Source organism: Procambarus clarkii, chromosome 57 (genome assembly GCF_040958095.1).
Source record: "Procambarus clarkii isolate CNS0578487 chromosome 57, FALCON_Pclarkii_2.0, whole genome shotgun sequence".
Lineage (NCBI taxonomy): Eukaryota > Metazoa > Arthropoda > Malacostraca > Decapoda > Cambaridae > Procambarus > Procambarus clarkii.
In genome coordinates, this window is record NC_091206.1 from 21,406,021 (window position 1) to 21,424,656 (window position 18,636).

The following is an 18,636-nucleotide window of genomic DNA, read 5'->3' on the forward strand; positions in this document are numbered from 1 at the left end:
ATAAAAGAGGGTTGATCTATAGTTGTGATCCACCAAGGATCGCTTGCCATCTGTATTTGGTTGTTGGATCTACTATTGTAATTTGTATGTGTACTGCAGTGAAAGGAGGTGAGAGTGTTCATTAATATTTTCTATGGCATGTACTTTGATATTGATGGTGATTACAAGATTCATGTCCTACAAGATTAATCAAGACTAGAAGAGAAGCCTAGTGTTTAAGGCATAATTTGTCACTGCGAGAAGCTAAGCAGGAAAAGTGCTTAGTGAGGCAGTGATTATTAATGTTGACAGAAGTGATAAGCATATTGTTGAGGAGAGAATGTATTTGAATTTGTTGGTTTGATAAAACTGGTGCAGGGGAACACGTTAATGGAGAGTTTAAATTGCTGATATCATACCATGCTTTTGGATAATTATATTTACTCATTGAGAATAATATATTTGGTACTGATTATAACAAGTAGATACTTACGTTACTTGAGCAATAGTCTAGCAAGTTGGGTTGAAATATATAATGTGCAAGGACAATGCAGGTTACTTGATATGTGCAGTGTTGGTGAGGCTGCAATCGAGTATCGGAAAATTTTTGAGGACCTCACCGAGGTATCATTTTTATTCATTGTATATTTTTGTATTAAACGATGATTCGTTTGAAATTGTAATTTCTCTTATCCTTTGGGAAATTTTTTGAGAGAAAGAAACATAAACAGTGTCCTGCCTGCTTAATAATGAAGAGAGAATACAGGGGAAGTATTTGAGAGGACACCTGAGTAACGTGGGGGGACACTCGTAGCTAAACTTGGGTGTAAGCACATGACAATGGGTGAGTGAGTGAGCCTGTGGTTCCCATCTTAGTGATGTTATACCTCTTCCCTAGAATTAAATGAGAGTCGGGTGATTCCTTACTTCGGTTTCTGGCATAGTTGTGGTGTCAGCAAAGGTATCATCACTGGGAGTGTTTGCTTCTTTTTTTTTATCACCCCTCTGAATAACGTGGTAATTTATGGGGCTCACAGCATGATACACGATTAAATAAACATCCAAAAGCATCTCATTGACTCTGTACCTTACATTGACTACCTTCAGGCAGCACACATGCAGTTGTGGCCCCCTCTGAGAAGGCAGCGGCAAGGTCCAGCTACTTGTATTGATGAGACCCTGGTTTGGGTGTCCAAAATAATGTGTTAAATGCCAGCACTGGCTCAGTCGTTCTCCTGCACCATGAGATAGCACTCATCGGCGGTGAGACGCCGACACCGTTCTCCTGAACTCTATCTCCAGTCACCAACTGGAGATAGAGACCCTAGATACTTCATGAGGGTTTTAAAGATATCCTCGAGACCCAAGGCTTTTCCATCCTCAATGTTGACACTTATGCAACCCCCCCCCTCTTGGTCATTGTCGTCTGCCCCCTTAGAGTCATTAGGATAACTATTGATGGTATAACCCTTCCATCTTCTGTTATTCTTGGCGGTGACAGGTTCTCTGTCAGAAGTACATCACCTTGGCAATAGGAGCTGGAATGGTCGTTCTCGTACAGATTGGTCTTCTTCCCATGCTTGGTGCATCAACTGCGGGGAGACCCTCCCTGCCTTCTCTCTCCTGTGTGCACACTATATGTGCAAACAATCAATCCTTTTGAAACATCACGATCATTCATCCTTCCCTGAGGCTAAGCGCCAGGTCCACCATGTTAATTCACTCTTTATCTAACATCACTCATGCAGTGTGTTGCATTGCACTACTCCTGGTGCTTCTCCAGGGGCCTGGTAGCCGGGTGGATAGCGCGCAGGACTCGTAATTCTGTGGCGCGGGTTCGATTCCCGCACGAGGCAGAAACAAATGGGCAAAGTTTCTTTCACCCTGAATGCCCCTGTTACCTAGCAGTAAATAGGTACCTGGGAGTTAGTCAGCTGTCACGGGCTGCTTCCTGGGGGTGGAGGCCTGGTCGAGGACCGGGCCGCGGGGACACTAAAGCCTCGAAATCATCTCAAGATAACCAAGAAACTCAAGATAACCGCCAGCTACCTTCCTTCTCACTCTTCTTTACCTGCTGGGTTAGCGCTACTTCTCTACCTCCTCTTAGTCCCACTCTCCGCTCTGCTTTTCGATTCCATTTTTCTTCTCAATTTTTCCTTCTGTGTTTTGGCTTTTCCTGGTTACTCTTTGTCCAAGACTATATCCATCCTTCGTCCAGCTTTCATTCTTCCTCTCTGCCTGAGAATATGGAAGTTGTTGCACAGTACAGTGCTACTGGCATGCCTGTTTCTCACAGTCAAAAGCGTGAACGTGCTTCCTCTCTCTTCCTCTCAGCGGGTAAGAAGTCTATTGCCGTATACTAATGTCCACTTATGTCTTTGTGCCGGCATCCACTTCCATCTCAGTAGTGAAGTCGGCTGATGTAGCTATGAAAGTTCACACAGCTAATGATTCTTACTCTGGTACAGCCCATAATGTGGTGTACGCTGCCGGTTACCTCCCTGGAAACAAAAACTGTATCTGTCTCTATTTTCCGCTAGTTACAACTTGTAATAAAGTTGTTATATCTTGGCTTAACGTGTTTATGACGTATTATAACGTTGTTATAACTTGCTATGTTGGTTGTTATAACTGGTTAGGAGGTGTTAAAACTTGTTCGTACGTTGTACCAACGTCGTAGTTTCGCTGTGTGTTTGCTGGGCTCATTATTCACTCACTCTCTCTCGACTATTCCTCCCTGGTGTCTCCTTCCCCTCCAGACCCCGTTAGTTCGCTTATGCTTCTTCCTGCCGCCATTTCCATTCCAGCATTAATGGCTTTACCCAAGTCCTCCTATTATGACCCAGTGTAACTAATTCAGACTAGATATGCTGAGGTCATACCTGTAATTGTTAATTTACCTCTATTTAAATTTTACATTGCTGCAGTGTTTATATTTAGGAATAATGTATTTAAATTTCATTATGTACTAGTGTATTATTGTATTAAGATATTATTCTTATATGTTATATTTCATTATGTTGTTGTGGAGTGTTGACAACACTCCACACTGCTAGTTGTGCGAGTTATCTTGAGGTTATCTTGAGATGATTTCGGGGCTTTATATAGTGTCCCCGCGGCCCGGTCCTCGACCAGGCCTCCACCCCCAGGAAGCAGCCCGTGACAGCTGACTAACACCCAGGTACCTATTGTACTGCTAGGTAATTGGTCACGATTTAGACATCCTTTCTCTCCCTCTGACTCCTCTTCTCTATTCTCCCTCGTCTTCCCGCTTTTTCCTCTTCCTTACTCTCTTATCCTCCCGTCTTCCCCTCTCTCTCCCCTACTTCCCCGGGGTCACCTCAGACTTGGCGTAAAAGGTTGAACCGTATACTTTAATTGGTCTTCTTCTGGACGGCTCGCTCAAGCGTATCGGATTACAACCGTTTCGAATTAAAGTGGCCCTATATGTTTCCCCTTGTGCCTGTGTGGGTAAAAGAGGCCGAGGAGGTTGTGTATAAAGACCAAAGTTCACGGTTCTCGGGATATATGTCAGATAGTATCCAGTTTTCCTGTGAAAACTCAGCCTTTGGAGTTTTCAAGAATGTTTATTGAACAGGGCCAGGTCTAGTTTCTCATAGAATGAAGGTGCCAGAGAACCTAGGCCTAGTTCAAATTGATTGGATGTAGACCTAGAAAATGGGAGGAGCTTCTAGGGCAAGATGCATTTAGAGGGTGGAGCCGAAACTTCACATTGAAGGATGCGAGAGCAAAAGATTTTAGTGTGAACTGGTATGCTAGAGGGGGGTTGGGAGAGATTGACCACGGAGCCACGATATCTGCTAAGAGATAAGAGAGTAGTGGAAAAGGTAATTGTCTGTTTGAGTTCCTTGTACAATTTTTAGTCCATTATCATGCCTCTTAAGGACTAGGATGTTATACTAGTTTAGGGTTAATTAATTTGCCTTATTAAATAAAATTACTGTTAACTGTTTCTCAAGTATTTTGTATTTTTCCCAACTTATTCTGAGATATAGATCTTGAATTGATTTGGTCATTACCTGTGATCTTATAATCATTTTATGTGGAAATATTTTCCCTTTTGTATTTAATGAAGCCAAGGTAGAAGGAATTACATTGACCCAGTAAGTTTGTAAATAAAGGCTTAGTCCCCTGAACACTGGTGTTAGTTGACTAGTCTCCTCCCGAGTGAATTAGCCCAATTATCATAGCTCCAGGAAAAATGGTGGCGGCATTATTTGTTTTAAATGATTAACCTTATTACCATCCAGTCTATTAAAGATTGTAGCGATATCTTTAACATCTTGGTCATTTCTCCCCCTCTCCCTGATAACTGGTTTGAGCTTTTTCCGCTGTGAGGGCGGACTCTTCCCAGTTCTTTGGGGCTATACAATACAATTATTACAACCTTAGGGTTACAAGTTAATAGTAACAATTACAGTGTTAAATAGTTGTTACTACAGCAGTACTTTATCAGCAAATGTTATAATGGTAGTGGAGTTGTTAGAAACGTTACGAGTTCAGACTAGATATGCTGAGATTATACTGTAATTGTTCATTTACATCTATTACAGGTTTATATTGCTGCAGTGTTTATATTTAGACATATATGGAATTAAATTTCATTATGTACACCTGTATTATTGAATTATTGTATTATTCTTATATGTTATAGTACATTATGTTGGGAGCCGGTCGGCCGAGCGGAAAGCACGCTGGACTTGTGATCCTGTGGTCCTGGGTTCGATCCCAGGCGCCGGCGAGAAAGAATGGGCAGAGTTTCTTTCACCCTATGCCCCTGCTACCTAGCAGTAAATAGGTACCTGGGTGTTAGTCAGCTGTCACGGGCTGCTTCCTGAGGGTGGAGGCCTGGTCGAGGACCGGGCCGCGGGGACACTAAAGCCCCGAAATCATCTCAAGATAATCTCAAGATGTTGTTGTTGAGTGTTGAATTGCTAGTTGCGTGAGTGCCGGCTGGCCCCTCCCCCACCCCCTCCTTGCCTGTATTCATCTAGTTGTATTCACCTAGTTGTGCTTGCGGAGGTTGAGCTCTGCTCTTTCGGCCCGCCTTAATCAACCAACTGTTACTAACTACTTTTTTTTCACAGACCCACACACTCTAGGAAGCAGCCCGTAACAGCTGTCTAACTCCCAGGTACCTATTTACTGCTAGGTAACTGGGACATCAGGGTGAAAGAAACTGCCCATTTATTTCTGCCGGCCCCGGGAATCGAACCCCGGTCCAAATGCCTACGTATCAAGCGTGCTGTCTACACAGCCACCGGCCCCTGGTTGAGTGAGTTTATGTGTTTGTGTGTTAACATTATATACAGCCAACCTGTGTGGTGGTTGTTTCTCTTGTATGTATATATATATATATATATATATATATATATATATATATATATATATATATATATATATTATTATTTCCTTGTGTAGTTGAACATCTGTGTATGTTCCAGAGCTTGTTTATTTACTTTGGTGTATGTTATGTTTTATTTTCTTTACTTTGAGTGTTAAGTCATACCTTTATGTTGGTCTTGAGAATGAATCGAGTTGAGAATGGTCCAGGACGGACCGAAACGTCGTCGTCCCTTCAATTTCTAGTGTGTGGTCTGGTCAACATACTTCAGCCACGTTATTGTGACTCATCGCCTGTTTATGTTGGTCTTGGTTAGTTGACCTGTGAAGACCCAAGATGAGTAAGTCTTCACTGGTGTGATGGTTTTAGTTGGGGTAACACACGGGTCTTGTGCTCTGTTGAGCAATGTTGTGTATTAGGGATATTTATTTATATATTACCTTTTACCAGTGAGGTAAGCCAAGCCGTTCTCGCAAATTTAATAAGTCAATATTGACTTATTAAATATGTGCATAGGTGACATACTTAACATAATAGATACCCTTAAAAAGATTCATAGAAAACACCGACCTTACCTAACCTACTTAGTATGTTAAGATAAGCATCTTATTGCTTCGTAATTACAATTATTACCTAACCTATAATAGGTATAGGTTAAGTAATAATTGTAATTACGAAGCAATAAGATGCTTATCTTAAGATACTAACAAGGTTAGGTAAGGTCGGTGTTTTCTATGAATCTTTTTAAGGGTATCTATTATGTTTAGTATATCACCTATGCACGTAGTTAATAAGTCAATATTGACTTTACAAATTTGCGAGAACGGGTTGGGTAAGAAGGTGTTACGGACTCGTCACCCTTGTCAAGGGTTAGAGTGGCAGATCCAGTGCCATCTACGAGTCCGCACCCGAACTGCCCCGGAATCGTACGTAATATGTACAATGCCATCTGGTGGTGGCTATCAAATGGCTAAAGATTCCTGCCTGGGTCAGCCAGAGGGGTCGTTGTGAGTGACCTCTGGTGAGGAGACGCATCAAGACCAGCGCCACCTAGTGTGTGCTACAGAGCACAATGTCAACCCCCCAGTGGGTTAGTGGTATTTCCTAGTTTCACCAGTATCGGCATGGTCATTGATGACGTTTTTGTGTCCACACAGGTGACGTCTGGGGGCAGCGATACCGGAGATGGCGGTTCATCTTGAGCAGCCCAGAGTCTCGCTACATGGTCCTGGAAACGACCAAGTAAACCGCCGCCGATGAAGCAGTGTGGGAGCTGCTAGTGCTTTAGTGTTGAAAAGATCGGTGTACCTTTGGGACTGGCTAAGGGGGGAGACTGACGACAGGAAGGTGCTTTTTTAAGTAGTTCTGCTAGCTGGTCGCTGGAGACTGCTGGCGGGGGATCGCTACCCGAGTATTGGTTTGTGACCCCACTCAGCGTGTGGCTGAGGTACTCTGCCAGCGAGTAGCTGGAGAGCGGTTGTTGGGGTACAGGCACCTCATGACACTGTCAGTGGGCAGGCCCACGTACAGGTGAACTCCCTGGTGTTCTTCCCAGTAAGGTTGGATACGCTACTTGACAATCAAGAAATACTGGGGATTGATGAACTCTGCACGTGAACACGTTTGCTATCCTGAGCGAAAAGACTGTACATAGGTGTAGAAATAGCCTATCTGTTCTTTATATATTATATACTAACAGTACCCGCCACGCGTTGCTGTGGCTCAGTCTGGGTAAGTGGGAAAGAAAGAAAAGATAAATTGCACGTTTCTAATATGTTTAATTTCACAATGCTTGTGGGTATACAATATTTTTGTTGTTCCATTGACTGTGGAGATATAGAGGTTGTCTGGTTTGCCGACTCCAGAACACTCAACATATAATTGTCCATGGGAGAAGCAATCCGTGTCTAGATATAAACTGCACAATTCTAAAGATTGGCCCTGAGCTTTGTTAATGGTGATTGCAAACGCCAAACTAATTGGAAATTACAATCTCTTAAATTGAAATGGCATATCTGTTGGAATCATAGTAATGTGAGGAATGAGGACATCTTCACCTTTGAAAGGTCCTGTCAAGATTGTTGCTTCTACGACGTCGCTGATTAATTTTTTTACTGCAAGCCGCATAGCGTTGCAAAGTTTTGGCTGGTTGATATTTTGCAACATGATAACTGGCAAGCCGATTTCCAATTGCCGTACGTGTGATGGTATTCCTGTCAGATCGAATGAATTAAAAAATTCTGTTGGATAATTAACTGCTTCATCTGCTTCCTCAACAGTGTCGACGGACTTGTATGTGACTGCTTCGCTTTGAATGTTAGACTGAATAATATTGTTAAGTTCGTGTGCCGGATGCTTTGGAAATGTTACACGTGGAAGTTTCAGTGAATTGCATTTTCAGTGACAATTTCAAAGCCGAGATAGCAGTTCTTCCACCTGGTAGCAGTGTCGCAGCTATTCCGGACAATGCAGGAGCTAAGACTATGCCATTTTGGGATCAAAATGCTGCCAGAATCAATCTAATTAGGAAGGTTTTACCAGTTCTTCCTGGCGCATCTAAAAGATTTCTCCAAGCCCGTTATTGACAGTTTGAACTATTTGATTGTAAATGCTTTTTTGCTTAAGCGTTAGATTAGAAATATTTGATTGCACATTCAACAACAGATCACCCGTGTTGTAACTTTGTTCACGACGCAATTCTACATCGAACGAAGCAGCAGCAGATCGATTCGGTGATGGCATTTCCAATTAATCGAGGACTTTGTTCGCGATTTCTAAGTACAAATCTTCAATCATTATCAACGCTTCGTTGTAGATTTCTGTTGTGAAATCAATGTCCATATTTGAATTTTCCTTGCGTATTCGACGGACAATATCTTCAGCATTTGCGAATTTTATTTCTCCCATAACTCTGTTGGAGATGGAGAGCCGGTAGTCAATATTATTACAAACAATGCACGAATTTGATTTGTATGTGACGTGTTGGACGCGTCATTACTGCATACATCCCAGTGTCGGTCGTTCTCCCATTAATTCAGAGCTTGACATGCACTAAGGAAAGTGGCATGTGTAACGCCGTTGACAAATCTCAATTGCTCTAAAGACTTTGATCCAGGCACATTTACCAACAGCAAGCGAAGAAAGAAGCATTCATCTTGATTGGGATGGCCGGTAGATGTCTGCCTATCGTAGTTTATTTCAATATGCCAGGTTGTCCGTCGACTCGCTCTCCTCGTTTGCGTCGTTCAAATGATTTTCTACTGGCATTCAACGTGTAATACGTAAGTACTTCTGAATACAGCAGTATTTTTGCAAACGCGTCATTTGACATAACGTGAAGAAAGTAGTTAACGTTGTAGCCGGTGGATTCATAGCTGTTGCACATTTGCAGCTGTGAAATAAACGTGTTGTCCATTTTCTTGTTTTCAAAACAAAACCAAAAAATACTAACGAAATATTTCAATTAAAACGTAGATTAATCGACACTGCTCAATTTCACCACCAATTGCACTGAAAAATAAGAACAACAGTTAAAAAAATGAAATGAAAAAAAAAATGAAAAAAGAAACAAATAAACTATACTCACGAAATGAACACTATGGTAAACAACGCAGCTGAGCTACAACGCAATGTCACACAAAATAATTAAATCCAAATGAAAATAAATCAAAATCTATGAAAATTCAATTTATTAATGCAATCAGAAAAATTGAAATGGAATCGTAACATATTTTGTGTGGCTTGTGTTCGTCTTACGTGCAACAGATGGCGCTGTTTAAAAAAAAGCACGTTATTACCGGTCACAGGCATGACATCTAAATAGTAGGTATATAAAAATACACACGAAGTCGAATGGAACGTTGTGTCAAACTTTCAAAGCAATCGGTGAAGAACTTTTTGAGATTAAAGCGTGTGTTGCTCCTTCGTACTACAGATGGCGCCTTTTTTTAAAAAAAAAAAAAAAGCATGTGTTTTCCTGTCACAAGTGAAGCATGTATATGGTAGGTATATAAATACGCGCGCCTATTCCAATGCAACGTTGTGTCAAAATTTCAAAGCAATCGGTAAAGAGGTTTCAAAGATTTCCCTCTCATGAAAAACGCATTAAAAATACAGTTTTTTCAAATAAAGCTTGTTTTTTCCAGTCACAGATGTGATATCGATATAGTATATATATATAAAAGCCCGCTTGGATGCGAATGGAACATTGTGTGAAAATTTCAAACCAATCGATGAAGAACTTTTGGAGATTAGCGATTTTGAACAAACAAATCCATTTTTATTTATAGAGATGATGACAGTGTACATATATATACTTAAACGGTGGCGGAAAGATATTTAATACATTGACGAAAAGAACAGTGTTTTGTTCATCCCCACCTTTTTTTATGCATTACATAGCCACTTTCTTGAAAGCGTACTACCGACTTGGGGTCGAATACTATCATTTTAGTTCTACCATCAAAGAACCTGGTTGCGACCCATAGTGACCGTAACTGAAGGGGATTATTATGTGGATCAGAGTTAATAAGTGTTATTATTATATTTTCAAATTGTAACTCCTGTGGTGAAGTGACTTATATTATTAGATCCGTTTGGGGATTGTCATTCTTTCATGCCTGTGTGGACTTTCATTCAGGAGAGGAGATCCAGGACTTAATCAAAATTCATGGTTTGTGAACTTCATCTTTTGAGAGGAGATGCCTGGGTCTGCCAGATTTTCAGTCATTGTGAACTCTAATGTTTGAAGATGAGTTGGACTCGTATAATATATGTATATATATGACTTATATAGCCGAGTTTTTTTTTACTTTGCCATTTGCACGACCATTTGGACTTAGTGTTTCTGAAGGCAAAGTGATCATTCACTGACTTGTGTTTATTGATGTTCATGCTGAGACATTATCCCCCCCCCCTCTCACTCTGGTTATGTAACGTCACCACCCACCTTGTCCATAACTTACTAGCCAGTGTTATGCTGTCTACTTTATCTGTTACTGAATTATCTTTGCTTAGTGACATCTGGCTGTTGTGACTTGTGTGGTTGTGTTAACTAACTGATTGATAATTCCTTGATTGTGGATATGTACAGATTGTGTATGTAAGCTGAGTCATGAAGATACGTTCGTCCCAGTAAACTGGTGGATTTTAGTACGACTTTTGCTCAACCCTAGACATTTTGAACATACCTAAATGAGGCTAGGAGGTTCACTGATTTATGAGGAAAGTTCTACAGCACGAGCCTTACTTGGGATTCATGACATAAAACTTCCACCTTGACTTCACTGAACCTGCTCCTGATCCTCCATTGTCTCTTTATGGCATAAGTTTGTCTTTCTTCTGTTCTCTGTTCCTTACCTTATCTATTCTTGATTGGAATGTATGTGGTCTCTGTCAACTTTCAAGAACTCTGACTTTTGATTTCTTAAATTTCACTGCTTTGTGTCCAGGACCTGATGATTGGTGCACGTCCTGGTCACTTCCAGAGTTATTCCATTTCTAACTTCTCCTTTTGCTAAGACCCTTTACTCTTCTGCTCTCGTAATCCCGAATGATGGTATCTCTGTCGCTTTACTTTTTCAGTTGAACACTAATTACTCTTCTGTTCGCATCTTTATAGGTAAATGGTACTCTCCCTGTTCCACTTTCTCATGGAACACAATTTCATTTTTCTCTTTCCAAATTAGATTTCTCTTGGACTTGCTACCCGAGCCTGTCCTCCTTTTGGGTTAAATTTAACTGCCGTCATGACCTCTGAGGTGATGCTCTGATTAATGCCAAAGGCTGTCTTCTGGAACCTTTCATACTCTCTACTCCATTGTGTCCCCTGAATTTCAGCGAGATGACTCCCTCTCGCAGGAATTAACTCGCGCACTCACACTCTTTCCTGTATTGATCTTTCCGTCTTCTCCTCTGTATGACCTGCCATGGAAGGTCCTCATTGACCTCCATAACAATAACCATTTCCCCATTCCCATAACCCTCTCTTCTTTCTGCCCTCTTCACTCGTTCCCTCGGTGGTGGTTTTCAATCTGACTGGAATTTGGAATAAGGCGGACTGGAATCTTTTCACCCTCTATGCTTCTCTTTCCATCTTATATAATCTGTCTCTCCCTAGAGTGATCCTCTTTTTTCACACCTTATTAGACGCGGCCCTCTGCTTCATTCTTCACTACGCCTCCCGAGGTGGAATTCGTACTGACATCAGGCTGTGCAGCCTGGAATAGACATGGTCGCCGACACACAGCCTGGAATAGACATGGTCGTCGACAGACACCCTGAATCTTTTATTTTGTTTTGGAAGGTGAGTGTGGTGGCCCGTAAGTCCATCCGTACAGCTAAATGGAACACCTCCCTGCTCCTTACTGTCCGAACTGCATTGTTCCTCTTACAATTGTGCACCTCCTTGTAGAATGTCTCGATTTTTAAGACGTTCGTGTAGTCATTGGTCCCTCGATAGAATCCGTCGTGAATCCGATTCCTTTGATATCGCTCGACATTAGTGCTTTGTTTTCATATTGGCCTCCTCAGTGATATTTAGTGTCTTCTGAATATCCAACGAAACATGGAACTATGTCTCCCCGGCTTGGTGCCTTCTTTTGATAATTACGCATAATTACGCGCTCGCGCGTACACACACAGACACACACACACACACAGACACACACACACACACACACACACATTGGTAAAGGGATTAAAAATCCCATTACCATTGTAACGGGGGCCAGCATTTAACCTCACTTAACTGGATAAATACTGGTCGTTATCAGTTCTATTTATCCCAATGTTCTCAATGTAACCTTCAGTCCAAATCCTCGAATCAAAAACGTTTGATCGCTTAGATATTAAACGACACGAGGACATTGTATCTTCTATGCTACACTGTAAACTCGGGGGTACGCCGCCACCGCCGCCCCCAATAAACTCTGGGAGTGTGGAGGAAAAAAAAAGTTAGAAGTTACTAACAGTTGATTGCTTGACAGTTGAGAGACGGGCCGAAAGAGCAGAGCTCAACTCCGCAAGTACTACTAGATGAATACACACACAAATTAGTAAACGGGATTAATAATGGGGCTCTGGTTGTCTGCAAGAGAAGTGTTATTGTGTCTATGTATACTTTTGGAGTGGAGTGTATCCTACACCCTGAGAAGAGTATCCTACAGTCCCGGAAGTATATCCTCCAACCCCTAAATTATATCACGCAGCTCTCTCCTCCTTCATGTGTTCACTTTCATTCTCTCGCTATAATTATCGTGGAATGGTGCTTACTTGTGCTGATGAACACAATGGTTAGGGGATGAACACAACGTTCACAGGAAGAACACAACGTTCACGGGATGAACACAACGTTCAGAGGATGAACACAACGTTCACGGGATGAACACAACGTTCACGGGATGAACACAACGTTCACGGGATGAACACAACGTTCAGAGGATGAACACAACGTTCAGAGGATGAACACAACGTTCACGGGATGAACACAACGTTCACGGGATGAACACTACGTTAACGGGATGAACACAACGTTCACGGGACGAACACAACGTTCAGGGGATGAACACAACGTTCACGGGACGAACACAACGTTCAGGTGGATGAACACAACGTTCAGGTGGATGAACACAACGTTCAGGTGGATGAACACAACGTTCAGGGGGATGAACACAACGTTCAGGTGGATGAACACAACGTTCAGGGGGATGAACACAACGTTCAGGGGGATGAACACAACGTTCACGGGACGAACACAACGTTCAGGGGGATGAACACAACGTTCAGGTGGATGAACACAACGTTCAGGAGGATGAACACAACGTTCAGGAGGATGAACACAACGTTCAGAGGATGAACACAACGTTCAGAGGATGAACACAACGTTCACGGGATGAACACAACGTTCACGGGATGAACAAAACGTTCACGGGATGAACACAACGTTCACGGGACGAACACAACGTTCAGGTGGATGAACACAACGTTCAGGGGATGAACACAACGTTCAAGGGATGAGCTCAACGTTCAGGAGGATGAACACAACGTTCAGGAGGATGAACACAACGTTCAGGAGGATGAACACAATGTTCAAGAGGATGAACTCAACGTTCAGGGGGATGAACACAACGTTCACGGGACGAACACAACGTTCACGGGACGAACACAACGTTCAGGTGGATGAACACAACGTTCAGGGGATGAACACAACGTTCAGGGGATGAGCTCAACGTTCAGGAGGATGAACACAACGTTCAGGAGGATGAACACAACGTTCAGGAGGATGAACACAATGTTCAAGAGGATGAACTCAACGTTCAGGGGGATGAACACAACGTTCAGGGGGATGAACACAATGTTCAAGAGGATGAACTCAACGTTCAGGGGGATGAACACAACGTTCAGGGGGATGAACACAATGTTCAAGAGGATGAACTCAACGTTCAGGTGGATGAACACAACGTTCAGGAGGATGAACACAACGTTCAGGAGGATGAACACAACGTTCAGGAGGATGAACACAACGTTCAGGAGGATGAACACAACGTTCAGGAGGATGAACACAACGTTCAGGAGGATGAACACAACGTTCAGGAGGATGAACACAACGTTCAGGGGGATGAACACAACGTTCAGGAGGATGAACACAACGTTCAGGGGGATGAACACAACGTTCAGGGGGATGAACACAATGTTCAAGAGGATGAACTCAACGTTCAGGGGGATGAACACAACGTTCAGGGGGATGAACACAATGTTCAGGGAATGAACACAACGTTCAGGGGATGAACACAACGTTCAGAGGACGAACTCAACGTTCACAGGATGAACAAAACGTTTAGGGGATGAACACAACGTTCAGGAGGATGAACACAACGTTCAGGAGGATGAACACAACGTTCAGGAGGATGAACACAACGTTCAGGAGGATGAACTCAACGTTCAGGGGGATGAACACAACGTTCAGGGGATGAACACAATGTTCAGGGAATGAACACAACGTTCAGGGGATGAACACAACGTTCAGAGGACGAACTCAACGTTCACAGGATGAACAAAACGTTTAGGGGATTAACACAACGTTCAGGAGGATGAACACAACGTTCAGGAGGATGAACACAACGTTCAGGAGGATGAACACAACGTTCAGGAGGATGAACACAACGTTCAGGGGATGAACACAATGTTCAGGGTATGAACACAACGTTCAGGGGATGAACACAACGTTCAGAGGACGAACTCAACGTTCACAGGATGAACAAAACGTTTAGGGGATTAACACAACGTTCAGGAGGATGAACACAACGTTCAGGAGGATGAACACAACGTTCAGGGAATGAACACAACGTTCAGGAGGATGAACACAACGTTCAGGAGGATGAACACAACGTTCAGGGGATGAACACAACGTTCAGGGGATGAACTCAATGCTCACAGGATAAACAAAACGTTTAGGGGATGAACACAACGTTCAGGGGATGAACACAACGTTCAGGGGATGAACACAACGTTCAGGGGATGAACACAACGTTCAGGGGATGAACACAACGTTCAAGGGATGAACACAACGTTCAGGGGATGAACACAACGTTCAGGGGATGAACACAACGTTCAGGGAACGAACACAAAGTTCAGGGGATGAACACAATGTTCAGGGAATGAACACAACGTTCAGGGGATGAACACAACGTTCAGGGGGATGAACACAACGTTCAGGGGGATGAACACAACGTTCAGGAGATGAACACAACGTTCACGGGACGAACACAACGTTCAGGGGGATGAACACAACGTTCAGGTGGATGAACACAACGTTCAGGAGGATGAACACAACGTTCAGGAGGATGAACACAACGTTCAGAGGATGAACACAACGTTCACGGGATGAACACAACGTTCACGGAATGAACAAAACGTTCACGGGATGAACACAACGTTCACGGGACGAACACAACGTTCAGGTGGATGAACACAACGTTCAGGGGATGAACACAACGTTCAGGGGATGAGCTCAACGTTCAGGAGGATGAACACAACGTTCAGGAGGATGAACACAACGTTCAGGAGGATGAACTCAACGTTCAGGGGGATGAACACAACGTTCACGGGACGAACACAACGTTCACGGGATGAACACAACGTTCACGGGACGAACACAACGTTCAGGTGGATGAACACAACGTTCAGGAGGATGAACACAACGTTCAGGAGGATGAACACAACGTTCAGGGGATGAACACAACGTTCAGGAGGATGAACACAACGTTCAGGAGGATGAACACAATGTTCAAGAGGATGAACTCAACGTTCAAGGGGATGAACACAACGTTCAGGGGGATGAACACAACGTTCAGGGGGATGAACACAATGTTCAAGAGGATGAACTCAACGTTCAGGTGGATGAACACAACGTTCACGGGACGAACACAACGTTCACGGGACGAACACAACGTTCAGGTGGATGAACACAACGTTCAGGGGATGAACACAACGTTCAGGGGATGAGCTCAACGTTCAGGAGGATGAACACAACGTTCAGGATGAACACAACGTTCAGGAGGATGAACACAATGTTCAAGAGGATGAACTCAACGTTCAGGGGGATGAACACAACGTTCAGGGGGATGAACACAATGTTCAAGAGGATGAACTCAACGTTCAGGGGGATGAACACAACGTTCAGGGGGATGAACACAATGTTCAAGAGGATGAACTCAACGTTCAGGTGGATGAACACAACGTTCAGGAGGATGAACACAACGTTCAGGAGGATGAACACAACGTTCAGGAGGATGAACACAACGTTCAGGAGGATGAACACAACGTTCAGGAGGATGAACACAACGTTCAGGAGGATGAACACAACGTTCAGGAGGATGAACACAACGTTCAGGGGGATGAACACAACGTTCAGGAGGATGAACACAACGTTCAGGGGGATGAACACAACGTTCAGGGGGATGAACACAATGTTCAAGAGGATGAACTCAACGTTCAGGGGGATGAACACAACGTTCAGGGGGATGAACACAATGTTCAGGGAATGAACACAACGTTCAGGGGATGAACACAACGTTCAGAGGACGAACTCAACGTTCACAGGATGAACAAAACGTTTAGGGGATGAACACAACGTTCAGGAGGATGAACACAACGTTCAGGAGGATGAACACAACGTTCAGGAGGATGAACACAACGTTCAGGAGGATGAACTCAACGTTCAGGGGGATGAACACAACGTTCAGGGGATGAACACAATGTTCAGGGAATGAACACAACGTTCAGGGGATGAACACAACGTTCAGAGGACGAACTCAACGTTCACAGGATGAACAAAACGTTTAGGGGATTAACACAACGTTCAGGAGGATGAACACAACGTTCAGGAGGATGAACACAACGTTCAGGAGGATGAACACAACGTTCAGGAGGATGAACACAACGTTCAGGGGATGAACACAATGTTCAGGGTATGAACACAACGTTCAGGGGATGAACACAACGTTCAGAGGACGAACTCAACGTTCACAGGATGAACAAAACGTTTAGGGGATTAACACAACGTTCAGGAGGATGAACACAACGTTCAGGAGGATGAACACAACGTTCAGGGAATGAACACAACGTTCAGGAGGATGAACACAACGTTCAGGAGGATGAACACAACGTTCAGGGGATGAACACAACGTTCAGGGGATGAACTCAATGCTCACAGGATAAACAAAACGTTTAGGGGATGAACACAACGTTCAGGGGATGAACACAACGTTCAGGGGATGAACACAACGTTCAGGGGATGAACACAACGTTCAGGGGATGAACACAACGTTCAGGGGATGAACACAACGTTCAGGGGATGAACACAACGTTCAGGGGATGAACACAACGTTCAGGGAATGAACACAAAGTTCAGGGGATGAACACAATGTTCAGGGAATGAACACAACGTTCAGGGGATGAACACAACGTTCAGGGGGATGAACACAACGTTCAGGGGGATGAACACAACGTTCAGGAGATGAACACAACGTTCACGGGACGAACACAACGTTCAGGGGGATGAACACAACGTTCAGGTGGATGAACACAACGTTCAGGAGGATGAACACAACGTTCAGGAGGATGAACACAACGTTCAGAGGATGAACACAACGTTCACGGGATGAACACAACGTTCACGGAATGAACAAAACGTTCACGGGATGAACACAACGTTCACGGGACGAACACAACGTTCAGGTGGATGAACACAACGTTCAGGGGATGAACACAACGTTCAGGGGATGAGCTCAACGTTCAGGAGGATGAACACAACGTTCAGGAGGATGAACACAACGTTCAGGAGGATGAACTCAACGTTCAGGGGGATGAACACAACGTTCACGGGACGAACACAACGTTCACGGGATGAACACAACGTTCACGGGACGAACACAACGTTCAGGTGGATGAACACAACGTTCAGGAGGATGAACACAACGTTCAGGAGGATGAACACAACGTTCAGGGGATGAACACAACGTTCAGGAGGATGAACACAACGTTCAGGAGGATGAACACAATGTTCAAGAGGATGAACTCAACGTTCAAGGGGATGAACACAACGTTCAGGGGGATGAACACAACGTTCAGGGGGATGAACACAATGTTCAAGAGGATGAACTCAACGTTCAGGTGGATGAACACAACGTTCAGGAGGATGAACACAACGTTCAGGGAATGAACACAACGTTCAGGGAATGAACACAATGTTCAGGGAATGAACACAACGTTCAGGGGATGAACACAACGTTCAGGGGATGAACACAACGTTCAGGGGATGAACACAACGTTCAGGGGATGAACACAACGTTCAGGGGATGAACACAACGTTCAGGGGATGAACACAACGTTCAGGGGATGAACACAATGTTCAGGGAATGAACACAACGTTCAGGGGATGAACACAACGTTCAGGGGATGAACACAATGTTCAGGGAATGAACACAACGTTCACGGGGTGAACAGAACGTTCACGGGATTAACACAACTTATAAGGAGCTGAACAGAACGTTCAGGTGGATGAACACAACGTTCAGGGGATGAACACAACGTTCAGGGGATGAACACAACGTTCATGGGAAGAACAAAGCGTTCACGGGATTAACACAACTTATAAGGAGCTGAACAGAACGTTCAGGTGGATGAACACAACGTTCAGGGGATGAACAAAACGTTGAAAGGATGAACACAACGTTCAGGGGGATGAACACAACGTTCAGTGGATGAACAAAACGTTGAAAGGATGAACACAA

The 18,636-nt window shown here is 43.6% G+C and overlaps 1 protein-coding gene across 1 annotated transcript; it reads left to right on the top strand.

Annotated features, from left to right (window-relative positions):
- The first annotated feature begins 2,225 nt into the window (after positions 1-2,225).
- LOC138353382 (probable serine/threonine-protein kinase kinX) lies at positions 2,226-18,085 on the top strand. Its single transcript, XM_069306384.1, has 7 exons — positions 2,226-2,316; positions 13,560-13,846; positions 14,430-14,534; positions 15,592-15,738; positions 15,861-16,124; positions 16,708-16,812; positions 17,870-18,085. Exons 1-7 carry the CDS (start codon positions 2,226-2,228, stop codon positions 18,083-18,085), a joined length of 1,215 nt encoding a protein of 404 aa, XP_069162485.1.
- The last annotated feature ends 551 nt before the right edge of the window (positions 18,086-18,636 follow it).

Coding starts and splice junctions, on each gene's coding strand:
- LOC138353382 (XM_069306384.1), top strand. CDS start 2,226: ATGGAAGTTGTTGCACAGTACAGTGCTACTGGCATGCCTGTTTCTCAC. Junction 14,535..15,591: donor GGATGAACACAATGTTCAGG/GTATGAACACAA, acceptor CACAACGTTCAG/GAGGATGAACACAACGTTCA. Junction 16,813..17,869: donor GGATGAACACAATGTTCAGG/GTATGAACACAA, acceptor CACAACGTTCAG/GAGGATGAACACAACGTTCA.